This window comes from Trichosurus vulpecula, chromosome 5 (genome assembly GCF_011100635.1).
Source record: "Trichosurus vulpecula isolate mTriVul1 chromosome 5, mTriVul1.pri, whole genome shotgun sequence".
Taxonomy (NCBI): Eukaryota; Metazoa; Chordata; class Mammalia; order Diprotodontia; family Phalangeridae; genus Trichosurus; species Trichosurus vulpecula.
In genome coordinates this window covers 9677245-9705065 of record NC_050577.1, presented here as the reverse complement: position 1 = coordinate 9705065, position 27821 = coordinate 9677245, and the positions used below count along the sequence as shown (strand labels likewise).

At 43.3% G+C, this 27821-nt stretch overlaps 1 protein-coding gene across 2 annotated transcripts in view; it reads left to right on the top strand.

Annotated features, from left to right (window-relative positions):
• Positions 1 to 27821, top strand: part of CRPPA (CDP-L-ribitol pyrophosphorylase A) — a 268571-nt gene that overhangs the window by 55251 nt on the left and 185499 nt on the right. For both annotated transcript variants that reach the window (XM_036760933.1, XM_036760932.1), the window contains exons 4-5: positions 9209 to 9313; positions 23639 to 23684. In XM_036760933.1, the coding sequence (XP_036616828.1) occupies positions 9209 to 9313; positions 23639 to 23684 (151 nt within the window). The remainder of the gene's footprint in view (positions 1 to 9208; positions 9314 to 23638; positions 23685 to 27821) is intronic.

Below are 27821 nucleotides of genomic sequence, written 5' to 3'. Positions count from 1 at the left end.
CCACTAGGGGGCGCCACAGTGCACGGAGCCCTGGGCCTGGAGTCAGGAAGACCTGAGTTCAAATGCAGCCTCAGACACTTACTAGCTGAGTGATCCTGGGTGAGTCACTTCACCTCTGCCTCAGTTTCCCCCTCTGTAAAATGGGAATCATAATAGCACCTACCACATAGGTGCCAAGGAAGGATCAAATGAGATGCTAATTGTAAAGCGCCCACCATGGTACCTGAAACGTAGCGCTTTGTAGATGTTGTCAACAATTCGTGTTGTCACTCGATCTGGATCATGGGCCCTCACTCCCAGGGCCCCTCCCCCCATCAGAGGCCAGCTGCCTTAGTTTTCAGGTCCAGAAGCTTCTGAAGCCTTTGAGGTGGAGTGTGTTGCCCAAGGTTCCTCAGTCAGTGTTAGAGGTGGAATTTGAACCCATACCCTTTCTCCTGTTTCCTTTACCAAGCCTCTGGAGGCATCAGACCCAGTCAGAATCTGTCCCCAGTAAAGGTGGGGAGTGAAGAGAAGGTTGAGCCCTGCTGTCATGTCCTTATCCCCCTGGGGTTCATACTTCATCAAGGAATTAAGAAAAACAGGCAGATCTCGAGTCTGGGGCTCTTGCCTGACTGGTTTTCTTGAGAGAGAGAGAGAGGGAGGGAGGCAGGGGTCATGGTAACCTCTCTTCCTCAGGGCATCCCGTATCTTGGGCTGTCCTGTATCCCTGCTCTCTCTCCTGTGTCCCACCCTCACTGATTCCAGAAAGGAACAGGCTGAGCTCAGCAAATGCCCCCTTCAGTTCTGAGGCTTAACGTGGCCAACAGCCTCCCATCAGTGCCCTTCTGTACTGGTACATGCGCTGAGAGCCTGGACATATGGGTCTTTTGGGGGATGCCAGGACCCCTCTTCCTACCTGGCCCTCACTGATTCTCTCCCACCCCATCCCCCTTACCTTCCATCACTGCCCTTCTGTACTGGTATGTGTGCTGAGAGCCTGGGCGTGGGATCTGTTAGGGGACGCCAGGACCCCTTGCCCTACCTGTCCCTTACTGACTCCCACCCCATCCCTCTTACCTCCCAGCAGCAGGTTACTTTCCAGCTGTTTCACTGCCCTGCAGCTGGCCTTTCCCCCTCCCTTCCTGGCCACCAGGACCTCTGATGAAGCCACAGGAGCAGGCAAGACAAGTCATCCTGAGGGGATTTGGGCCCTGAAGAAGTTTCCAGAAATGGGATTAAATGAAAACCCTACAAAAGCAAACCAGGATGTCTCCTCTTTAGGTACCAATTGTTCCCTGCTCAGCTGGCTGGGAAGGACCTTGGAAGTTTCTCCTCCACATGGCTTTGAGGGAGGAGGTTTTTTCTGAAATGCAGACATTGTTGTGGTATGCAGGGAGGGTTGTGTTTTCTTCTAAGGAAGCCACTTAAAATGCCTAATGCAACAGACAGAGAGGCCACAGCTGGTATCAGTATGGGGTCATTTTTGTTTTAAGGGGCTAGAAAGATGCCTACCTTCCAAAGTGGTATAGCTGCGGGCAGAATGCCCCAAGACCAGTCATGGCTGGAAATGTCTCCAAATCAGGGATTCTTAGCCTGGGGTTAATGAGCTTTTGGCAAAAAAATGAGTATTTAAAAAATTGATGTATTGGTTTCTTTTGTAATTTTCTGTATTTTATTTTATGCATTTAAAAACATTCTTTCTGCAAAGTAGTCCATAGACTTCAGCAGACTGCCTTAAGGGTCCATGAAACCCAGGAAAGGTTAAGGACCTCTGTTTTAAAAGAACATGGAGAAGGAAACCCAGAAGGCCTGGCTGGCAGTTGTACCTGCTGCTTGGTGAAAGGTAGCTCTTTGTCCCTGGGGCTACCAATCTGCCATCTTTCACTATAACTACATTTGCTAAAAATATATAAATAAAATCATACATTGAGTTAGCAGACTCCACAAGATGTGGCAAGAACTGGCAAGTATGTGCTGATTAAAAAAAAGCCCACGATATAACACAAACACACAAAACTTATTAAAAATGTACTTGACAGAGATTAATTACCTCCTCTTGCCCCTCACCCTCCAATTCTGCTTTAGTTTCCTTAAAATTGTTCTTAAAACATTTTAATAACTCTATGAAAGGATTTCTAGCTTTCAGTGGTTCTCTGCTGAGGTTATAATTAGAAATGATTGGGTCTTCATGCCTCATCAATGGCTCACTTGGAAGACTAGAAGATCTTTGTGTGTCTCGCACTGTGGATATTTTGGGAGACTCTTGCTAACCTGACCATGGGGAGACCCACAGGGTACATCCATTGGAATACTGTATCTGGCATTTGACAGCTCACATGTGCGCCTTCTAATTGATATATCATTTGGAAACTAATCAAAATGTTGCCTCTTTGTTTTAGCCTTCTTGGACTAAGCATGTTTGCCTTTGAGGTCTGCTTAATTTCATGATAATCCTTGGGGGAAGGAATGTGCTTTTGCATGGATTGAACAGCATGGAGGAAAATGTCAGCACTTGGCAAATAATGATGGTGATTAACCAAGGAAGGAATGTGATCTATGAGGGGGAGGCAGTGGAGGGTGAGTGGGGCAGAAGCCCTGGGTTTTGTCCCAGGATGGTGCCATCATGGCTGCCTATGCCTTCAGGCTCGGCTTGGTTAATGGGGTAACTTGCAATACTCTTTCAAAGTTTCTGTCTGAGCCCAGGATGGAGGCTGCTTAATAAATATTGCAAAGCTTCCATTGGTGAGTGTCAGGAAAGATTTTCTGTTTACAGAGTGCTCTGTTGGCCCATTAGAGACGGAGTCCCAGGGAAAATGGCCAAAGGATCCTCTTTAAGCCAACAAAAGGTACAATGAATCTCCTTATAGTTTTTCCTGATATTGAGGGGGCAAAGTAGACCCAGGGTTATAGCCAGAGGGGATCTCAGAGGTCATTTTACAGTGTGTCTGGGAGAAGCCTGGCTCAGAATGAAGAGGTCAGATGCTCAATGAGTAATAAGCTTGATGGTGACCCATGGAATAAAGAGGAACAGAAAATGGCCTTCAGTCCCGGGGGCTCCCATTCCCTGCTATAGGGATAGTGGCAGAGCTAAGGAATGCCAAGAATCCCAGTTCTGAGACTGTCAGAAATACTCACTTAGCTATTTGTATTAATAAATGTGAAATTTTTGTCCAGTGACCATCAGCAGACATAGACTGCTGCGAAGACTGATCAACACAATTCAACCACATTTCCTCTCTCTCTCCCATTAGCATGTAAGCGCCTCTACCTTAGTGCCTAGCACAATGCTAGGTGCATAGTAGGTGCTTAATAAATAAATTAATACTTGTTGATACAAAGACAAAAATGAAAACAGATCCTGGCCTCATGGAGCTTATATTCTATAGGGGAGAAGTGGTGAGGGAAGAGAAGAGGAAGACAAAGAACCAAGGAGGGAAAGAGAAAAAGCAGAGAATGCATCTGTTCTGACCCCTTTCTTCCCTCCAGTCCCTATTCCTCTGCATGTGCCCAGGGACCCCTGGCCCAAAGATGACCGATGGTAGAGCTTGACCTCATCTCCGATACTTACTTTTTTAAAATCCTGTCCAATGAGCATTTATTAGTAATAAAGTCATAATAATATATCATTGTTAGTTATATAGATATAATATAGGATCCCTATATATGCACGTATGTGTATATGCACACACATATTGTACACATGTAGGTACGCATGATATATATTGTATATACATATGTATATGTATATATACACATACACATGTTTATGTATATCATACATATTTAAGGAATGTTCCTTTTTTTCAGTCTATGGAAGGCATGCTTCTTCATTATTAAACTGAACTATTCAATGAGATTGATGCACTGCCTCTCCTCTACCCTGTCCCTGTCCTTCCTCCCCAGTCTCCAGGTTGGGAACCATCCAGCCTCCCCATTCTGTAGATCAGGGCCCACAGTGCTATTTTATGCAGCTCACCTGTGTTTACTGTGGCCATGGAAGTTGACATAAATGCTTTAACTAAAGCATTTATGTTGATTTCTGCGCACAGGTGGGCCTCATGGGGGCGCACAGCCCGTGTGTTGGACAGCCTTGCTGTTGATAAAGAAATGGAGGCATAGAGACCTGAATGGCCTTTGCTAGGGTCATGTAAACAAGCAGTGGTCAGATTAGAATTTGAATTCAGACCTTCTGACTACTAACACGATGCTTTTTCTACAAGCTACACAAACTTTCTACAGCCCTTTCTTGTTCAGAGGTCATCACTGAATTTGTGGTTTATTTACTTAGCTTAATTCTTCTTACTGGTCTTGCCTAACTTCCCCAAGCATTTTTTTATGTCCTTACTATGTGCATTCCATGTTTAGCTTTTAAAACCGCCATTAAAACTCATCAGTGCCTCTGATGGATGACATGAAAGACATTGGAAGGAGGGAGGGAATGTGGTGAGAATGGTTAGTTGAGATTAGTGCTGTGACAGTGTGTACTTGCTGTCTATATGGGCTGTCATCTCTCCTTCTTCTTCACCAGAAAATTGAATGTGACTCCTGAAATCACCATGGTCTTGGATAGTCCATCCCTGGCCTTAACTAACTTGGTTCTAGGCCTCTGCAGCATTTGCTGAATAACTCCAAACCATTCCACTGTGCTCAGAATGTAAGCCCTTTCAGGGTATGGCCTCTCTTCTTTGTTTGTATGTGTTTTGTCAGCACTTAGTATAGTGCCTGGTGTATGTGAAGCCTTAATGAATTCTCTATGAGATTTCTGTCTGTCTGTCTAGCCATGTGTGTATCTGTCTATATCATATTTCTCCCTCTCTCATCTAACTCTTCATCCATCTACCTGTTGGTGTAATCATGGCCGTGTTGTTTTCCCTGGTAAGCTCCCTGAAGACAGGCCTTGTTCCGTCATTGTCTTTCCGTTTCCATACCTGGCATAGTGTCTTGTATGTACTCTTGCTCTTATTTTTTGGGGGCAGGAAAAATTGGGTAGGAAAGTGGGCTAATAATAATGGTTAAATGTGAGATCATTGGGCTCTCTGGAGTGAATTTCCTCCAATTTCTTATTTTTTTCCTTGAGAATTTGTTGTGAAGTAGGCCAGTCATTGGGGAGGTTTCAAGAGTTTTCCTTCACAGGATGGTTAGCTCTTTCCTGGCCTACATTCAAGATGGATTCTGATGGAGCAGGGCGGGGCTGGTGGGAATGCGTGTGGGTGGGTAGATAAAAATGAAATAAATAAAATATAAATCAGCTTCCAAGGACATTTGCAATAGCATCCTTACCTGAAGGAGAAGCTTTGTCTGCCTCTGTAGCTCTTACCCATTGTTATCTAGTGACAGGCACGTCAGTGTTCTCTCCTTAGGCATGGTCGGAGGCTAAAATCATCTCATCTTAATTATTCAACAAATAATCTGATGGTGTATTGAGAACAAGGTCTGCTGGATAACTGTCTCTCATGCAATTCTCCGGCACATTGCCCAATACCAGTAGTATATGAGGAGGTAGAGTATCTGCTTCAAGAAGGAGTTTTGATATGGTAATACATTGAATGCAGGTGCGCCCAGTAGGCCTGGATGTAAGTAAGCCTATTTTGTTTTACTTGAAGCAGATTTTGATTATGGAAATTAGGATATGATTATACACTGAGATACGTGTAGATGCATGTCTTAGGGTAAGTTTTCATCCACTATTTATTGTGCTTTCTTGGGCATCTTTCCCATGAGACCTTGCTGAGATCCTGGAATGATTAGGTAAACTTGCAATCTCATCAATATAGTGACTCCCTTGATTCCTAAGAGCCCACCTAACCAAGTCCTTGAATCCTGTGTGACTCTGGTCCATGGCCTTCTGTTAGGTCTCCTGCAAGGGTCAGCTCAGTGTGATGGGGACCCTTCTCCCTCCTCTCAATGTTGTACTGATGAAGTCATGTTGTGAAATTATGTTGTTGAAATCATTATGTGGATGGTGCCAGGTTCCAAGATTCTTCATATCAGATTACATATCACAAAGGACCACTATAGGCAATTCCTGGATGATCACATATGAGTGTTAACTCAGAGAATGGAAATTTCCAACTCTCTGCAATGGAAACAGGGATTTAATATGTTAGCCTCAAATACATACATATGTGTATTGTATGGTCTTAACAAATTGCTCCAAAGTTTTGATCATAATTAAATTTTAATTTATTTCCAATTTTAAAAGTTGGATGCTTTGAATTTGGAAGGGCATACTGAGACCACTGTAAATATATCATACTCCATTATAAACTATTGAATTTGACTGCTATTATGATGATGAATTAACCTGAAAAATTAATCTTACGTCATACCCTATTTATTGTGTTCTTTCTTTCCCTTCAGAAAGCATTTGAAAACAGTTTTCAAATGGATCATTAAAACTTACCATATTTGTAAGTGGGATTATAATACAAGCCCTTTAGAGTCACAATAATTAGGGAATTAAGTGGTTGTTGAGTGCCATGTTTGCCTAGAGGGAGCCTAAAGTTGAGGGACCAGCTTTGATGGAGATGTTTGTGGGGATGGTCTGGGGTTTGGGGAAGTCATACAGGGTTGGAGCATGTTGGGGGAGCCGAGCCTATGTTCTTCCAGTGATAGCTTCCTGGCCACTAGAATGTTCCCAGTTCCCACTTCCCTGGACCCCCCGGCAAACATAGGTAGGGTTTTTTGTCCTGATTCCTTTCAGGATGTGTGAGATTTCTCTTGGCACCAGGCCCTTACTAGAAAGCAAAGACAATCCCTCCCAAGTGTGTTTTCCTCAGACTTTCCTAGCTGTGGGAAAAAAACAAAACAAGACTAGAAGTTCTCTTCCTGGTACCCAGATCGTTTTCTCCCCTTCCAGTACAATGTTTCAATGTGGCACCTAATTTTCCTGAAGGAAAGGATAGAAAAGTGACAGTAAACTTTGAGATGGAGGAAGGGAAATTTCAAGGGTAACAGACACCAAACTTTATTGAGATGAATAATGTCCAGTCCACGGGAATAACAGATGTAGGAATTATTTGATCCACACCAGGGTAGGAGTAGTGAGAACTTAGGTTTAAGTGAGTGGCACTTCATAGGCATTAGTGACAAGAACTAAAAAAAAATACATTTTTAGTGCATTGAAAGATGGATGGCTTCACTGGAAACGGGTTGTTAGACGTTTGCTCTTTTGAGGAATCAGCCAGTTTCAGGATCCTTGGGTAGAAATAGTCTTCTTATCTGATCCTGCAGGTGCTCATCGTAGTCATAATTACATATTGGCCATAGAGGCCACTCACCATCCTAGCTCAGGCCTTGGCTCATCATCTCTCACCTGGACTACTGTGGTAACTTCCTAATTTGTCCATCCTTCATGGGGCTGCCCTAGGGCTCGCTAAAGCACCGATCTGCCTGTATCCCTGCCCTACTCAATGAATTCTAGGGATTACCTATCACCTCTCCAATCTAATACAACCTGCCTTTGTCATTCAAATCCCTTTACAGGCTGGCCCCTTCCCACCTTTGTGGGCTTATCATGTAATACTTCCTTCACATACTTTACAATCCACCCACAAAGGCCTTGCTCAGTTCCTCAAACACCAGATTCCATCTCCCATCTTGGGAACGTTGCACTGGCTCTGCCCCCTGCCTGAAATGCCCTCCCTCCTCACTTCTTCCCTTCAGAATCTCCTGCTGCTTTCAGAGCTCCCCTCCAATATTTGCTCCAGCTACTTGGGCCTTTGTCCTCATATTTATTTTGAATATATTTTCTGTTAGAGTGCTTAGCACAGTGCCTGGCACATTGTAAGCACTATAGAAATGTTGTTAATTATTATTATCATTCTATGTATATGTTAATCAAGCATTAATTACATCTGATGTGTGCCAGGCACTGTGCCAAGCATTTACGTGTGAGAGAAGATGGTCCCTGCCATCACGGAGCTCACAGTTCATCAGGAAGCACAACATGAGAACAACAAGGTCTGGAAGGATGAATTGGGGATAATCTCGGAGGGGAGATGCTAAAATTAAGGAAAACTGGCAAAAGAGCCTTGTGGGAGCTGGGCCTTCAGCTGAGGCTGCAGGGAAGGAGCCCAAGAAGTCTGGGGTCGGAGAGAGGCCCAACGCCGCCAGTCTTTACCCTCCCATGGGGAGGCTGGGAGAGGCCTTGGGGAAGGTGGCTCTTCAGCTGATTACCCAGAGGTGGCAGCAAGGAGAGGAGACTGTCCCAGGATGCTTTTGGATAGTTTCCCCACACTCAGAATGTAGGCTTCCCGAGGGACTGACGGTGTGGCTTTTGTCTTGGCACCTTTGGTGCCTGGCACATGGTAGGCAGGATGCTGGGCCAGTCATTGCTCTCTGTGGGCCCTTGCTTCTTCGTCTGTAAAGTGAAAGGGTTTGACTGGATGCCCTTGAATGCGGGAGTCTGAGCTCCTGGTCTCGCCTATTTGTTTATTCCACTTTCTCACTGTTTCTGTTCAATGATATGATTCTGTTGGCATGCCAAGCATAAAGTTGGTAATTTGTAAACAGAATTTGCATTGATGTAGCCTTGGCATTATCCTTCCTCAGACGTCCCCTTTCGTATGGGCAAAGGCCCATCTAGACTCTGTTATGGCCACAGAGAAATTTGTGCTCCTTGGCCAAGTTTGGGATAATGGAGTTTTGTGTTCTTTGGGATCCAAATGCAGCAGGTTCTTCCAAACAGAATCATGTTCGTTGGTGTCTCAAAAGTCCAACCAATGATAGCATCTTGACCTGAAGAGACTTTGGTGATATACAAGATAAAAACTGTGGTTTCCTGGGAGGCCTTTGTTGTCCCAACAAAAAATCTCTTGGATATGGTTACCCTCTGATATTCTTCAGGCATTTGATAAGCTTGCTTGCAAAGGTAGCTTATGGGCTCTGGAAACAGGGTGTCTTCTATTTATCCAGTGCCCAAATGTTTTCAGGGAAGAAACTTTTGTGCTTCTGACAATGGCCCATCTCACTTTCTTCAGGTGTTAGGGAAAGTCTCCACACACTGGGCCTCATTCACCACCAGCACATGGATTATCTGGGCCAGGGGTTCACTGATAGGCAAGGGATCCCCACACTTTTGTTGTCAGTAATATTAGGTTCCCATTGTAGTCCTCTGTGCCTTATTTTACACATTCAGAAACATGATAGGATTTCCCCTCATGCCCTAATTTTGTAGCCCTCAATGACAATGTTATTTGGTCTTGATTTATTCTTTTTCCCCCTGCAGTGCAGTGACCACGACATGGAGTTTGGGACAGAATGCCTGCATTTGGCTCTGAAGTATTGCCATACAAAGGCCAAGCTGGTGGAAGGCCCTCCTGATCTGTGGAAGGTAAGAAGGAAAGCCCCTGCCATGTTCTTTCTGTAGACAGAAGGATCCGGAACTTTGAAAAGCCCCTTAGCAATAGAAGCTGGAGACCAAGAAGAGACTTCTCTTATCCAAGCTCCATATTTTCTGGTGGATGACACTCAGGACTGGAGAGCTCAGGGGACTTATTCCAAATGAGACAGGCAGAAAGTACCAGAGCCAGGATTTGAATTCAGAGCCTTTGACTCCTCATTGATGAAGTGGAATGGAAAAGCATTTATTAAATACTTACTGTGTGCCAAGCACTATTATATGCTAGGGATACACGTAGGAAATAAAGAGGATGCGTGCTCTTGAGGAGATCATGTTCCAGATGGGGGAGCAAACATGTATGTGAAGGAGTGTGGTCAGATTCAGTCCCTGGCAGATGGAAAGGGCAGCTGGTATGGAGGAGAATAGTGGGGTGCATGGTGAGGCCTTAGAGGAGAGGGGGGTCAAGGGCAGGGGGTGAACCCTGGGACAGTCCCAGCAGAGACCAGCAAAAGGTGCTCAGTGGATTGCATACAGTAGGCATCCTACAGCTTCAGGGGACAGGGGTGGGGCAGCAACAAGACTCTTCTTGTTTCCTCCCTTCCTCCCTCCCTCCCTCTCTCCCTTTCTTCCTTTCTTCCTTCCTTCCTTCTTTTCTTCCTTCCTTCCTTCCTCTTGGCCTACTTAATAGGAGCAAGAACAAAGAATGCTCCTGTTCAGTCTGTAGACATAGCAGGGTGGGAGGATGGCATGAAAGACGGTACCTGAGTTGGGCCTTGAAGAAAGGGAGGAAATCACATCAGCAGGAGAGATGGCATGGCCGAGGTAGACAGGAGCCCCATTGTGGCCATGGAAATTGGGGTGAGGAAATGCTCAGCCCAGTGTCAAAGGGAGCGCAGCTAAGTATGGATTAGAAAAATCTATCTTCTCCTTAGTTCAGAAGCCCTCAGTGGATGATATGGGGGCTGTGTGCCCCCTGCCTTGTCTCAGTGGGGCCAATGTGGGCTGTGTGACCGCCAAGTCCAGTGGAGTCAGAGACATGTTCGCACATTGTCCACGTCATGCCCATGTCATCATCTTTTGTTGTCCTTGACGTATGTGCAAGCGTCTCAAGATGTGTCCAGACACTGCTGCCTGCAAGCCGGGGATGGCTCACTTGGGCTTCTTCATGTCTGGCTTCTTGGGAAAGATTCACATGAAATCCAGCTCAGTCAGTGAATCCTCTCATCGATTCCTGCTCAGCTTGGCCTAGGCAGCTGAGACTGGACCCCTGGAATTAGGAGCTTGGCCAAAGGTGGCAGGATGGGGTGCTGTTATTCACAGCAGTAATAGCTGCACTGTTGAAGAAGAGGGTTGGGGAGTGGGGGGGGGTTGTAGCTTCCTCTGCAGGGGGATGCCCATTTGAGGGTCTCACCTTCCCTTCCCCTGCCAGGTCAGCTCTGCCCTAGGGCTCATACCAGTGAGGAGGGGAGGATGGACCCGGGGCAGGTGAGACGAGTCAGTCCCTGGTCCTGCCTGATCGCTGGAGTTCTGGGTGAGGCCTAGAGAGTATTGAGACTCAGATATGAACCCTTTGGTAGCCCAAAAATAGGGGTGCTGCCTCCACCCCACCCCCACCATGTGCTCTTTCTCATACTCTACTGATGATCAGTTGATCATAAGATCATGGATATAGAGCTATGAGAGACCTTAATGATCGGTTCATCTACCCACTCACTTTACGGATGAGGAAACTGAGACTGTGGAGGTTGGGTAGCCAGTGACAGAGCTGAGATGCAAACCCAGGCCCTCTCCACTGTTGTGCTTGTTGTGACTGGTAGTCTTATTCACTGGGCCCATCCGAAGGCCAGGAGAAGCACTGGGTCTGCTAGAGCCTCTTTGGGCCCATCCGAAGGCCAGGAGAAGCACTGGGTCTGCTAGAGCCTCTTTGTCTGGGCCCATCTGAAGGCCAGGAGAAGCGCTGGGTCTGCTAGAGCCTCTTTGTCTGGGCCCATACGAAGGCCAGGAGAAGCGCTGGGTCTGCTAGAGCCTCTTTGGGCCCATACGAAGGCCAGAAGCGCTGGGTCTGCTAGACTCTCCTTGTCTGTGTAGTTGGGATCTCCATGCTGCCATACTGGCCTCCCTTTGTTGAGCAGATGCTTCTCTTGCTCAGTGCTCGCCATGGTCTCTGGGCTGGCTAGATGAAAGGCCTGGAGGCAGCCAAGTATTGGGGGGGGGGGGGTGGTTCCACTGGTCATCTTCCCAGATGGCTCACTGCTTTTGTAAAATGCTCATCGCTGCTGTGGGCAAGGCTGTCCTCTCCTTCTCTGGGCAGCAGATGCCAGCTGCACTGTTACAATGCTGTCTTCTCCACGATGCTGCCCTTGGTACTGTGGTGACTCATTTTACATATGTCAACCCACAGAACCCAGAGGGATCAACACTGCTCAAATGTTGAGGGTCCCCCCTTAGGAATTAGGACTGCAGAGATGATGAGGCTTCTGAAGGCAACAGGGAATCTCTTAATACCAAGACAGGAGGGACACCCGTACAGCCTCCTGCCTTTGGAAAAGGGTGCGTCTCACTTGCAAAGGCATTTGGGTGTCTCATTGGGGTGGACTTTTTGTTTCCTTCGGTGCCTCCTGAGTATCCCACCTGTCGTCCTCCCTTTTAAATCATCTTTTCATTTTTCTGTCTCCTTTTCTGTCTCCTGAGCCCAGGCTCTTTGTCGGTGCTTTGGCATCTGGGGCACAAGGTGTGACTATAAATTGAAACTTTAAAAACAAAGACGAGACAAATAGCCATTGCTACAAAGTGCTCTAAGGTTTACAAAATGCTTACCATTATCTCACTGGATCTGAGTTAGGCAGGACAGGTATTAGCGTCTCCATTTTTGTAATCTGTTAGTCAGTGAGCATTGATGAAGCACCTAACACGTGTCCGGCACTGGCTAAATAACTTACCAGTATTATCTCATTTAATCCTCAGAACAACCCTGGGGAGTAGGGGCTATTATTATCCCCCTCTTACTGTTGAGGAATGGGGGCAAATACAGGTTAAATGACTTGCCCAGGGTCACAGAGCTAGTAAGCATCTGAGGCTGGATTTGAATTTAGGTCTTCCTGACTTTAAATACAGCTTTCTATCCACTGAACCACCTAGCTGTTTAGAAGGTGACCGAGTTAATGCAGTGATTCTGCCGTCATGGAGAACACTCTGGTTCTGGTATCTGAAAATCCTAAAAGGAATGTGCTAAAGGTTGTGATAGTCATTCCAAAAATGGCAACATCTTTGGAATAAGTGAATAGCATCTCTAAGGTGACAACTGTTGGGCCCTGAGACCATTTGATTTGAGAGACACACAGCTACTAAGTGGTGGGGGCAGGTAGCTGCTCAAAGCTGTCGGATGGCTGCAGATTGCTTGGCTATTTCAAGAATGCCAATATGTTCTTCTGATGATGGTCCCTTTGATGTGGCCTGATGATATCCACCCCCTGGCTCAGGCTGAGCAGGGTAGAGCCAAGTTAGAGTGTTCCTAGGCCTGAGAGTCTGTGCTTGGCTTGTGTCAGTGTGGGAACAGATCTCTCTCTCTCCTTCTCCCTCACCCTCCCCCTCCTCCTCTTCCTCCTCCTCCTATTCTCTCTCTCTCTCTCTCTCTCTCTCCTTTCCCTCTCCCTCATTTCCATCCCCTCTTCTCTCCCTCTCTTCTGTTCATTCTCTCTCTCCCTTCCTCTCTTTCTCATCCCCTCTTCTCTCCCTCCCTCTATTTCCAATCCCCTCTCCTCCTTTCTCTCTCTCTATCCACACACATGTACATGTACAGACACATATATGTATATTTATATATAGTCAGGGTAGAAATAAAGTGAGGGTAGCCATCGTAAGGTTGATTGTGGTGAGCGAGAAGTAGTGAGCAGCCAGCCTGCTGGGGCCTGGAGATCTGGGGGCTCTGCAGAGGGAGGGTCTGTCAGGAATAGGGGTGAGGCTGGCATGCTCTCACATGCACACAATGTCAGACACAATCTATCACAAACATACATGTTTGAACACCAGCGGCCATGCTTTAGAGTTTTATGTCAAATATACAATGAAGTACAGTTTTAAAGACAGAGGCTTCTGTTTTGTGTATGAAAATTCTTTTTATTTCAATGTTATATTGATGCTCCTTTTTCCTCTTGCTGTGACTTCCCAGTGCCAGCTCCCCCACCTTATTCCCCCTGAGGATCCTCTCCTTATGACTAGGAAGGAGGTATGCAGCCCAGCCCATTGCAGGCATTCACTTTGTAGTTAGGTTCAAGAAATGGGAAATGAGTAGACCTGCAGCTGAGGTAACTTTCACTCCTTGATTTTTTTTTTGGCGGGATGGGGGTGGGGGGACAATGGAGAGGGTTCTAGAAGCATCTTTGAATAGAAATGGAACTTAACAAATATGCCCAATAACCAGTCAAAAGTCCTTCCATATTGTTTTTTCAAACTTGGACCCATATGGTCACTCTGGTCTGAGTTGAGACTCTCTGGAATCTCTGAACAGTCCACCAGTGGTTATTTATATCTGCTGCTAACTGGACTGCATGTTAGGAGATGTGGTTTGGCTATTTGATTGTAGATTGTCCCCAGCCACAAGTGATTGCCATTTAATTCCAGGGGCAGCATGGACCAAGTAGAGGAACACTGCCTCAAAGGTCTTGCTGTCACCTTGGATAAGTCCCCAGTCTCTGTGGGATCCTGGTTCTTCACCTGTGAAACGAAGAGTTGAACCAGATCAACCTGAAGTTCCTGCTAACTTAAAAATTCCATGTAATCAAAAGAACAGTTTCTAAGGTAGGATACAATCTTGATAACTGAACCAGGGGCTGTCAAAAAGGAGAAAGAAAACATAGACCAATTTCAATAATGAATATCAATGCAAAAATCTTAAATAAAATATTAGCAAGGATACTGTAGCAACATATCACAAAGATATTACACTATGAATAGTCTGGATTTATTCCAGGAATACAAGACTGGCTCAATAACCAGAAAATTATAAGGATCAATGACTATGTTGATAACAAAAAATCCAAAAATCATGATTATTTCAATAGATGCAGAAAAAAAGATTGTGAAAAAAAATATGAAAGGGATTTTTGACTGTTGCTATTATTTGTTGAGTTCCATTTCTATTCAGAGATGCTTCTAGAACCCTCTCCACTCCCTGCTAGAAAAAATCAAGGAGTGAAAATGATCTAATCTGCATTCCTGCTAAAAACACTAGAAAGTATAGGCATAAATGGAACTCTCCTTTAAATGCTAACTAATAGCTCTCTAAAACCAAAAGCTAGTATTATTTGCAATATGGATAATCTTGAAGCCTGTCTAGTAAGATCATTATCACCAAGATTTTTCAGTATTGTTCTAGAAATGCTAACTTATAGCAGCACAACAAGAAATTAATGAATGAGCAAAGTCAAAGAGAAACCAGCATTATCCTTTTTGCAAATAATTTGATGATTTACTTAGAGAACTCTAGAGAGTCAACTAAAAAACTAATTGAAATGTTGAACAACTTCAGCAAGGATGCAGGATATAAAATAAACCTTCATATATCATTTACATTTCTGTATGTTACCAACAAAATCCCATAGAATGAGATAGGGAAAATTCATTTAAAGTAACTGTAGACAATATAAAATCTTTGGGATTCTACCTGCTAAGACACACATAAGAACCCCGTGAACACAGTTACAAAATGCTTCACAGAAATCAAGACAGATCTAAATAATTAGAGAAATATTAGTTGCTCTTGAGTAGGCCAAACCAACATAATCAAAATAAGAGTACTACCAAAATTAATTTAGTTATTCATTGCCATACCAAATAATTATAGAACTAGAAAAAAATAACAAAATTCATCTGGAGAAACAAAAGGTCAAGAATATCAAGAGAATCAGTGAAAAGAAACGAGAAAGAAGGGGTCAGTAGCCATATGAGAAAATGCTTAATAATTAGATAAATGCAAATTAAAACAGCCCTGAGGGTACCACCTTATACCTATCAGATTGGCAAAGATGACAACAAAGGGAAAATGGCAAGTGCTGGAGAGGCTGTGGGAAAGTGGGCACACTAATGTATGCTTGATAGAGCTGTGAACTGGTCCCACTATACTAAAAGGCAATTTGTAACTGTGCCCAGACAGCTATTAAACTGTGCATACCCTTTGATCTAGTGATCCAGCTGCTAGGTTTATAACCCAGAGAAATCAAAGAAAGAAAAGGGACCCATCTGCACAAAAAATGTCTAGAATAGATCTTTTTGAGTCACAAAGAGTTGGAAACTGTAGGGATACCCATCAACTGCAAAATGGTTCAACAGGTAATGATGGTACATGAATGTGATAGAGTGTTATGGTATTTCATTTTATTATTATTTTCACAAATGCTGTTATGTTGTAAGAAATGATCAAGGGGATGGTTTTGGAAAAACCTGGGAACACTCGTATGAGCTCATGCAATGGTAAAGTAAGTAGAACCAGGAGAACATTGTACACAGTAACAACCACATTGTAAAGATAATCAACAATGAAAGATTTAGTACCTCTGATCAACACAATGACTCCCATAATTCCAAAGGCCTCATGATGAAAGATGCTGTCTACCTCCTGAGAGAATTTACTGAAGAAAAGAACTTAAAAAGTAGGAGGGGCCAAATGGAAAGCCTCCTATCACTTAAGGCTCAGTTCTTCCATGTGAGAAGGAGTTTCCAGTCCATTTGGATAAGATGACAGATAGTAGGACCACATCAGTCCTTATCAAGTCCTTATCAAGCACCTGCTATGTGCCAAGCACTGTGCTAAGAACAGAGGATACAAAGAAGGGAAAAAAAAATAGGCCTTTGTCTCAAGTAGTTCACATTCTGATGGGGGAATCAACATGTATAAATTCTGTTCATGAAAGAAACTATTGCAGATAGTTTGTAGAGTTGTTAACTAGTCCAATCATTCTAGAGAAACAGTTGTAACTACACCCAAAGGGCTATAAAACTGTGCATACCCTTTGACCCAGCAATATCACTACTAGGTTTGTATCCCAAAGAGATCAAAGAAGAGGGAAAAGGACTTATTTGTACAAAAAAAATATTTATAGCAGTGCTTTTTTGTTGTGGCAAAGAATTGGAAATTGAGGGGATGCCCATCAATTGGGGGATGTCTGAACAAGCTATGGTATATCAATGTGATGGAGTACTATTGTGCTATAAGAAATGACAAATGGGGGGCAGAGCCAAGATGGTGGCTGGAAAACAGGGATTCACTTAAGCTCTCCTCCAAATCCCTCCAAACACCTGGAAAAATGGCTCTGAACAAATTCTGGAGCTACAGAACCCACAAAATAAGAGGGAAACAAGTCTCCAGTCCAAGACTGCCTGGATGGTCAGTGGGAAGGGTCTATCACACCCTGCTGGGAGCGGAGCACAGCCCAGTGCAGGCTGCACCAGGACAGGACAGACCAGGAGTCAGGCGGAACAGGCCTGAGGGCCATGGATCACTGAGGTATAGCAGTTACCAGACTTCTCATCCCACAAACACCAAAGACAATGGAGCAGGTTACTGGGAAAACTGCTGGATTTGAGTGAGAGAAGTGCAGAGTATGGCCCCAGCCTGGAGGGCAGCAGCAGGAAGCTCCAGTGGCTGCTTCCAGGCCCAGACCCACATGGTGGGAGGAATCAAGCTGTGGATCAGAGCAGGAGTGTAGGGGTTGCTTTGCTGGTACAGAGGCAGGGTTCTCTTACTTTGCCCTGCTTGGATCTGGATTGTGGTCCTGGTTGGCAGTTCTTGGGGGAGAAGGAACTCTGGTGTGGCAGAGATTTTGGTGATTGTGGAGTAGAAGTAGCTCTGAAAACAGCAGTGCAAAACTCCTGAAGCTGGGGACAAAGCACTTTCCACTCTAAAAGCAGTCATATCCTGACAAAAAGCTCAAGGGTCAAGTAGTTGGGTGGGAACATGAGCAGGCAGCAATAAAGGACTCAGACTCTAGAATCTTTTTTGGTGACAAAGAAGATCAAAACATGCAGCCAGAAGAAGTCAACAAAGTCAAAGAGCCTACATCAAAAGCCTCCAAGAAAAAATATGAATTGGTCTCAGCCCATGGAAGAGCTCAAAAAGGATTTGGAAAATCAAGTAAGAGAAGTAGAGGAGAAATTGGGAAGAGAAATGAAGTGATGCAAGAAAATCATGAAAAACAAGTCAATGACTTGCTAAAGGAGACCCCAAAAATACTGAAGAAAACAACACCTTAAAAAATAGACTAACTCAAATGGCAAAAGAGCACCAAAAAGCCAATGAGGAGAAGAATGCTTTGAAAGGCAGAATTAGCCAAATGGAAAAGGAGGTCCAAAAGACCACTGAAGAAAATACCACCTTAAAAATTAGATTGGAGTAAGTGGAAGCTAGTGACTTGATGAGAAATCAAGATATTATAAAACAGAACCAAAAGAATGAAAAAATGGGAGACAATGTGAAATATCTTATTGGAAAAACCACTGACCTGGAAAATAGATCCAGGAGAGACAATTTAAAAACTATTGGACTACCTGAAAGCCATAATCAAAAAAAAAAAGAGCCTAGACTTTGTCTCTCAAGAAATTATCAAGGAGAACTGCCCTGATATTCTGGACCCAGAGGGTAAAATAGAAATTGAAAGAATCCACAGATCGCCTACTCAAATAGATCCCAAAAAGAAATCTCCTAGGAATATTGTCGCCAAATTCCAGAGCTCCCAGATCAAGAAGAAAATACTGCAAGCAGCCAGAAAGAAACAATTTGAGTATTATGGAAACACAATCAGGATAGCACAAGATCTAGCAGCTTCTACATTAAGGGATCAAAGGGCTTGGAATAAGATACTCTGGAGGTCAATGGAGTTAGGATTAAAACCAAGAATCACCTACCCAGAAAAACTGAGTATCATGCTCCAAGGCAAAATATGGACTTTCAATAAAACAGAGGACTTTCAAGCTTTCTCAATGAAAAGACCAGAGCTGAATAGAAAATTTGACTTTGAAATACAAGAATCAAGAGAAACATGAAAAGGTAAACAAGAAAGAAAAACCATAAGGGACTTACTAAAGTTGAACTGTTTTGATTACATTCCCACATGGAAAGGTGGTATTTGTAGTTCGTGAGACTTTTCTCAATATTAGGGGAGTTGAAGGGAATATACATATATGTAGACAGAGGGCACAGGGTGAGTTGAATATGAAGAGATGATATCTAAAAAATATAAAATTAAGGGGCGAGAGAGGAATATATTGGGAGAAGGAGAAAGGGAGAGATAGAATGGGGTAAATTATCTCACATAAAAGTGGAAAGAAACAGCAATTCTCTTGATAGGGAAGAGGGGGCAGGTGAAAGGGAATGAGTGAATCTTGCTCTCATGGGATTTGACTTAAGGAGGCAATAACATACACACTCAATTGGGTATCTTACCTCACAGGAAAGTAGGGGGGGAAGGGGATAAGAGAGGGGGGATGTATTGCAACAGTTCAGCTAGGAGCTGTTGTGGGGGTGAAAGACCAACACAAGCCCACCAGCAACAATGCTGCCAGCATAGGTTCTTTTTATCTGCTTTACTAAGGAAAGTAATGTTAAGGGGTTAACAGTCTTGCTTTAATCCAGTGTATACATATAAACTCACTTAGCTCAGGAGGAAAAGCCAGCAGCCTGAACTTCAGAGCAAATACAAACAAATTGCAAACATACACAATATAAACAGACCAGATAACAATTCATAGTTACCAAGAAACCATCAACATCTAGGTTGATAAGCCAGGAGGCATTTAGAGTGGCTGCCCAGAGTTCTATGCCAACACTCCTCCAGGAGTGAGAGCCTCAAGCAAATAGCTCTATTCTTTCTTTTTATACAGTCTTTGGATGTCATCAAACGTCATCTGAGCGACCAGAACTTAGGCAGATACTATTGGCTCTGGTCTTAGCAACTCCCCTTAGGACCCTGAGGGCTTCATGCCCACATGGGCTTAGCACCTAGTAATTAGGGGTTTGGGCCTGGGGCTTTGCACCTAGTAAGGCTCAATCAAAGACAATTAATTTAGCATTCTAAAACAGTAAAAAAAAGTCCCAACTTAGGGGCAGCTAGGTGGCACAGTGAGTAGAGCACCAGCCCTGGAGTCAGGAGGACCTGAATTCAAATCCAGCCTCAGATACTTGACATATGTACTAGCTGTATGACCTTGGGCAAGTCACTTAACCCCGACTGCCCTGCCAAAAAACAAAACAAAACAAAAAAAAGTCCCAACTTAGTTAATATTCCAGGATGATGGAAGGGAGTGTAGATTGGGGCAGGGGAGGTGGTCAAAAGCAAACACTTTTGAAAAGGGACAGGGTCAAGGGAGAAAACTGAATAAAGGTGGAACAGGATAGGATGGAGGGAAATATAGTTAGTCTTTCACATCATGACTATTATGAAAGTGTTTTGCATACTGATACATGTATGGCCTATGTTGAATTGCTTGCCTTCTCAAGGAGGGTGGGTGGGGAAGGAAAAAGGGAGACAATTTGGAACTCAAAGTTCTAAAAACAAATGCTGAAAAAAAGTTGTTTTTACATGCGACTGGGAAATAAGATATACAGGCAATGGGGTATAGATATGTATCTTGCCCTACAAGAAAGTAAGGGGAAAGGGGATAAGGAGGGGATGGGGTGACAGGGAGGGTAGACTGAGGAACAGGGCAATCAAAATATATGCCATATTGGAGTGGGGGGGAAGGGTGGAAATGGGGAGAAAATTTGTAATTCAAAATCTTGTGGAAATCAATGTTGAAAACTAAAAAATATTAAATTAAAAAAAAAGAAATGACAAACAGGATGATTTTAGAAGGAAAAAAACCTTGGGAAGACTTACATAAACTGATGTGAAGTGAACAGAATCAGAATGCTGTACACAGTAACAGCAATACTATATGATGACCAACTGTGCACGGCTTAGCTATTCTCAGCAATTCAGTGATCCAGGGTCATTCCACAGGACCCATGATGGAAAACATTCTCCATCTCCAGGGAGAGACCTGATGAGCTCTGAATGTAGATGGAAGCATACTTTTAAGAAAAAAAAAACATTCTTTATGTTTATTGTTTTTTTTGTTTGTGTTTTCTTTTGCAATTTGGCTAACATGGAAATATGTTTTACATGGCCTCACATATATAATCAAAATAAATTAGTTGCCTTCTCAGAAGGAGAAAGAAGTGGAAGGGAGGGAGATCAATTGGAACTCAAAATGAAAAAAAAGATGGTTAGAAAATTTTACATGTAACTGGGAAATATTTAATTAAATAAATATTTTTTCCCCCTCTCTAAAACCCCTCTACTTTTTGTCATATGGGATGGTTCTTGGGGAGAAGGAAAGGCATATGATGATGTAAAGAACAGAAAATAGCAGTAAAATTATTTTAAAAAACCCTAATCTAATGGAAGGACAATATATGCATCACTAGGCATGTGCATGTTACTGTATATATAATGTAAATGAAAGCTCATCTTAGAGGGGCATAACTGGACAAGGCTGTTGGACTAGTGTGTGATCTGATATCAGTCCTGAAGGATTCCAGGAGATAGAGTCAGGAGTTGGAGCCTCATAGGTGAGGACCGACCAGGAGGCCAGATAAAGCTGGATCACAGAAGTATGCTTCTATCTGCATTCAGAGTTCATCAGTTCTCTCCCTCAAGATGGAGAGTATTCTTCATAAATTGAAACTGAAAATTTAAAAAAAAAGATTGTTAATTTTTTTACTTGTAATTGGGAAATATTTATTTAAACAAATAAAAATAATTGATTTGTTTTCTCCCTAAATCTCTTCCACTATTTGTCATATGAGATGGTTCTTGGGGAGAGGAAAAGGCGTATGATGATGGAAGAAACAGAAAATCTCAATAAAAATATTTTTAAAAACCCTGACTCTAGTCCTGGCACTCTATCCACTGTACCACCCAGCTGCCCCAATGTGTGTGTGTGTATGCATATCTATTTACACACAATATACATATATACTATGTATTTAATGTATGTGTATACACACACTGACCCACTAAATGTATGTGTATATATATATGTGTGCGTATATATATATATCTCACACAAAATGTAGTATGAGGCAGCTAGGTGGTGTAGTAGTTAGCATAGTGGGCTTGGAGTCAGGAAGACCTGAACTCCAATTCAGACTCCAATATTTACTACTTATGTGACCCTGGGCAAATGACTTAACTTACCCCACTCCGAGTTTCCCCCTATCTATAAGATGGGGATAATTACAGCACCTGCCTCCCAGGGTTATGAGGATAGAATGAGATTATATTTGTAAAGTCCTTTGCAAACTTCCAAGCACCACAGAAATGCTAGATGTATAGAATGTTGGACTTGGAGTCAGGAAAAGCTGGGTTCAAATTCTGCCTTTGCAATTTACTAGCTCTATGACAATGGGTAAGTCACTAAACCTCCCTGAAGCTCAGGTAACTCTCTAAGACTATAAAGGCACAGGTGGGTTGAAATCTATTTTGATGGAGGAAGTTCCTGCTTTTACAAAATCACAGGTCCTTGTTAATGTGTTCATCTGTTCATTTATTTTATTCATTTTTTTTCTATCTAGAAGGATAGACATTACATTTGGTTCTTTTTGTGGAAACACTGGTATTTGTTCAGACTTTTAGTATAATTTATTTTAATTAACCAGCATATGGATTTTGAGAAGGATTATTAAAGAATCCAACAGTGCTTTTCATACAGGATTCTTAATAAAAATCAAAGAAGACTTAATCTGTCAATGGTAGGCATGTAAAAGTTTATAGGCCAGAATCTATAGAAGAAAAGCAATTTAGCTGTCTCTCTTGTTTATATCATTAATTATCTAACGTGAAAGGAGGAAATAGCCTTAGGTAAAGAAGCCAATCTCTTGCTCATAAGGCTGACTTCAGCTAATGTCAAATTGAACATTAAGACTCACTTTTATAATCACATGCTTATATTGAGTGCTCAGCACTGTTTTTAAAAAGCTCTTTTTACTTAGTGATAGTAATTTTAATGATAGTAATTTTATTCTCTGCAACTGACTGAATGACCTAAAGACTGGTCATTTCTGGCCCAAGGTCACCTTGGAAGGAGGCTTCAAATGGAGTGCCTGAGGGATCTTTCCTCAACTGTTTGAGAAAGAGAGAGAGAGAGAGAATGTATGTATTCTCTATCTGTATCTACTCCTCTCTTCCAGTTCTCTATCCTATCTGACCATTTCTTCTCAGACTGCTTTGCTGGATTCGCATGCAGGTCATGATGGCGGGTGTCTCTCTTTTCCTCCTCTATATTGTTTCACTTGGTGATCTCATCAGCTGCCATGAATTCAGCTATCATCCCTGTGCTAATCATTCTCAAATCTACATATCCAATCTATTTATCGAGACCTTACTCTTTGTTGACGTCTAATCTTTAGCCACTTATGACTGTAACCCTGGCAAAGCCAGGTAATGCCCTGAGCCTCAGTTTCCTCCTCTGTAAAATGAAGGCGATGATAGCACATCCCTCCCAGGGTTGTTGTCAGAATACAATGAGATAATATTTGTAAAGTGCTTTGTAAACCTTCAAGTGCTCCATCAATGTCAGCTGTTACAACTGTTCCAGCTCAGACCTTTGGAGAACTGGGACCTTCCTCGTGTGAAGTGTAGGTAACTATGGGGAAGTTGTTATCAAAGCTTTGGCATTGTGGCAGACATCTTGCTGTGGTCCCTGCTTATTTCCACCGGGCTACATTTTTGGAATGTCAGTGAACCTCAAGGTTTCCCAGCTTTGTGATCCTAACTTGGGTGTTCACAGGAGCATTCATTCTCTCCAGGCTGAAATCCTCCTTTATGTGGGATTGACGTTTAAGAAGCATTTCATTGCAATTGAGTAAACAATCTGGTGATTTTTGTGATGCTGACATTTCCTTGTCATCAGAACTTGCTTTTCGATGATGATACCCCGAACACGGCCTTCTGAATGCTGGCTTAATGACGGCTAAACTCATTTTCTAGGGTTTGTGGAAAATATTTAGAAAAAATAATTCTTTTATTAATAAACATTTTGTGACTGCTGCCATATAAATTCTCTGAATGTCCAAAGGCTTGGAAACAGTCTTCAAACTCTTTTTTGCAGAATTCAGAAATAATTTTTATGTGGCTTGCCAGTAGTATTTATATAACTAAAACATTGACATTATCATTGGTTTCTAGCCCTTCTGGTATCAAGAATGTGCTCCAGGGCATTGTTTTGTTGGTTGTACATTCCTTCCTGTTCTGTGAAGTCTAATGAGATTTTTCTGTCCTTTAGGTGACCTACAGACGAGATCTATATGCTATGGAATCCATAATTAAAGGTATGTTTGTCCTTGTAGCAGTCACTTGTGTTTCCCAAATGGAGGTGAGGTCAGAATTCAACATGGAAGTTCCAATCTTGACTCCTAGTAACAAGTAGATGTGCCAACTGGCAGCCAAGCTGGGCTTTGCTCTAGCCCGATCTTACCGGTCTTTGAAGAGAGCGTGGTGAGCATGTTGGCTGCTCATGGTTCTTAATTTTTGGGAGAAATATTTGTGGCTTTGGAAATACTTAGAATTATGGCACATTCACAAAAGGAGAGACACTTGAGAATGATCAAAAGACACAAAATAGATAGTTTTTAAATGGATTTTTCAGCTACTTCATCGATGCTTTCAAATGGTGAGACATCAGTAAGTAAAGCCCTCCGTAGCCTCTTGTCAATATGTGAAATGTTTTGCTTCCCCCATTTCTAGGGAGAGAGAACAGACACTGCCCTATGAAGGGCTGAACCTTAGAGACTTCTGAAATTCTCTTTAACCCTAACCTTGTATATCTGAAACTTTGTGTTTTTGAGGTCAAATAAATGGTATTGTTTCCTCTAGAGGTATTTCTTTTCCATTACTGGCATGGTATGATGGAAAGAACACTAGCCTTGGCATCAGATCTAGGTTTTATTTCCAACTCTGCCACTGAATTTTAATGTATGATCAGTTCAAGCCAACTTAACTTTGGTGGGTCTTACTCTCTCATCTGTAGGATGGGGGAGTTAGACTAAATGGTCTTGAAGGGCCCTTCTGGTGCCAACATTTGATGATTCTTCAATTCTGAGGGCCATGCTTTAGGAGGAACAATGAGAGGCTGTATCATAATCAGAGGAGAAACCTGGGGAATCAAAGGCCTCGAGCCTGTGACATATGAAGACCTGGAGCTTTTTAGCCTGGAGAAGGGAGATTCTGGGAGAGTGAAGAAAGGACATGATAGCTGTCTTCAGGTAATCTGAAGGGCTGATATGTGGAAGAGAGATTTGATTTTTGTTTTGCTTGGCTTTAGAGGGCAAAACCAGGTATGATGGGATGCAGTTAGGATGTCAGGAAAACCTTCCCAACGATAAGAGACATCTGGGAGTGGAGTGGGCTGCCTGTCAAGGTCCTGGATTTCCCCACTGGAAGGCTCTCCCCTGGAGTTACAGTGTGTGTGTGCTCTGAAAGCAAGGCCTTTTTGGACCAGATTTCCCCTGAGATCCTCAAATTCCATAATTCTATGATTCTTTTTCATTCATTTTTTTCTTTTGTATCATAGTTCAGGCATAAATACCTAGGATGATGACTGCAGTCAATTAACGCGTATTGCTTAAGTAATGCCTGTGTGGCTAGCACTGTGCTAGATGGGGGTGGGTGGGGAGGTATACAAAAGAGCTATGCTTATACCTGGAGCTTCTCCCATTCAGGCCATAAGAGTGCCACTTGAGGAGGAATCTTATTCAATGTCCCTACTTCAATCTACACCTCTGACTTTGGATAAATTGAATGCTTTTTTAAAGGGATGAATTACCCTTTCAAGGTTGGGGAAGGTTGTTTAAGATAAGAGTCCACTGTGGGGCCCTGGGAAAAGCTACTTCTCTTCATTCACTAACAGATGAGAGCTGCCACCTACCAAAGTCTAAAACAAATTTAGTGCCTTCAGTCTGCTAACTTGCACCTGTGGTAGAGTCAACTCATGCATGATGACTGAAGGATAGGCAAGCGAGAAAGAAACTATGTAATAAGTAGGAATCAGGCCTCAGTGTCAAGTTCCATCCACTTCCAAACCATCTTCTTGGTCCTCTGGCCATCATCCTTACCCCCTTTTCACCAGCACCTTGGACAGTGCTTCTGGGACACTCAGGGAGCTTCAGCCTTATTTAGCTGGGCACTTATCATGGCACTTCCTGGCCATCTCCACACCATACTGCCTGCATTCTGGCTATTATCATGTTGCCTAGAATCCAGCTGTCCTGTATAGCACCTCCTCCCTTCCCCTGTGCTTTCTGGCTCCCCTTTCTGGGTACTCCTATCCCATTAGGTTGTAGGCTCTTTGAAGGCAGGGCCTGGCATGCTTCTTTTATTCTTACCTATTCATATCATCACTTAGCACAGTGCCTGGCATATAGTAAATGCTTAATAAATGCTCTTTCTCTCTCTTTCCATCCTGTTCCCCCTTCTTCTTTATGTGTTGTCTTCCCCCATTAGAATGTTAACTCCTTGAGGGCAGAGACTCTTAATTTGAATCCCTTATTCATTCATTATCGTGAGTGGATCAGACCTTTTGCTAGGAAGCAACCTGAGAAACAAAATTTTCCCCAAGTTGTAACAGGATTCTGGAGCTCTGATCTGAGTATTTCATGGCTTGACAGAGCTCTAGAAAGCTGTCAGTTGGCTTGACATTTAGGGGCCTGAGGTTCATTCTGATGGTAGGAAACACACTCTTGTATTTAACCTTTCCTTGGAGTTCATGACTAAATTCTTTCTCCATCAAGTATATTGAGTTTCAAATCACCAAAGAGCTATAATTTGTGTGTCTCTCTCTGTGTGTAAACAGATCATCCATAGTATATAAATCAAAATGTTGACATATATTTACATGTTGGCCTGGCAATGTGGGCTGCAGACATTACCCATGAGGCCTTGACTAAACAAAGATGTGGTTGGTTAAATTCTTAGCAGGAGGAAATGTAAAACTCATTTCATATCCTTGTGCTTTGATTTTAGTGTCTCTGGGAAGCAAGTCACCTGGCTGCTGGGCCCACTCCCTGTGAGGCTACTCTGTACCCATGTTGGCAAAATAATTACCATGGGCGTAAGTGCCCATGTCTCCCCTCACGGCTCTAGGTACAACTGGAGATCACTCTCTGGGGGAGAAGCTTGTCCTCATACTAGTTTCAGATTCCAGAGTGCTCTTTCATGCTTGGGGAAAGTTATCCATCTGGTCAGATAGAAACAGCTGATTGAGATCAGTGAGCCCTGGACATGCCTTCTAGGCTGGCACTGTGACACTCACTTGGCAGCACCAGGAGATGCCAGTGTTGCTGGTCCTCTTCGGGCTGACAGCTTGAAGGCCTGCCAACCTCTGCTGAACAGGACCCAGAGAGACACCCCCCTGCACTGTCAGGGTAGTAGAAATAGCCCATGGGAATGCTGCCAGACACTGCCAGGGGGGAACTTGAATGGAGGCCATTGAGAAGGCCAGGAATTTCTTAATAAACATAAAAATGCATTAAGGTACATAATAGCTGAAGCAGCTGTGAGTTTTTGAGGTATACATTCCCAGGTTCATGCATTTGTTTGTCTGGGCCCCAGAAGGCAGAGCCAGGAATATGGGGGATGGGGTGGAGCATAACTGAAAGGAAAAGGAGGCCTGGGGGTTCTCTTAGGACAAGATTCTGGAGAGGAGGTCTTTGCCCAAGGGCAATGGGCTGCTTCAGGGCTGCATCTCTTTGCTAGAGCTCTCCAAATAGAGGTACGATAATACTAATGGCCAATAATAGTTAATATTAATATGGTCCTTACTATGTGCCAAGCACTTGACAATTATCATCTCATTAGGTTCTCACAACAGCCCTGAGGTACTCTCATTGTCCCCTTTTGCAAATGAAGAAACTGAGGCAAAAGGTGAAGTGACTTGCCCATCCAGGGTCACCCATCTAGGAAATGACAGCAGCCTCTTGTTCAGGCATAGGTAGCTAAGTAGGTGGGTAGTCAAGTGAGTTGGGGGCTGGATAGCAAGCTAAGTAGAAGATTGATTAAGTATGTACTGTGTGAGCTCCTTGAGAGCAAGGGCTATCTTTATGTTTCTCTGTACCATTGGTGCCTAGAACATTGCCTAGCACACAGTAGGCACTTAATAAATGCTTGCTGGCTTGGTGTCTGATTCTATGCCAGGCACGGAGCCATGGCTTGTTGGTTTGGCCTCCAAGGTCCCTTTGGGCATGGGGATTCTGTGATCTGCTTTTCCTCCTGCTGATCTGGCACATGTTTCTAAGTTCTGTAGCCTAGCAATGTGTGAGAGCAAAGGGAATCTTGACAATTACTAATCAGCATCATATATGATGCTGAATTCACTTTGTGTTTGTATTCCCAGCACCTACCGTAGTACCTGTATAGTACCTAATAAAGTCTTGGATGTTGATTCAGACATCTTTCCTCATCTCAAGCCTAAA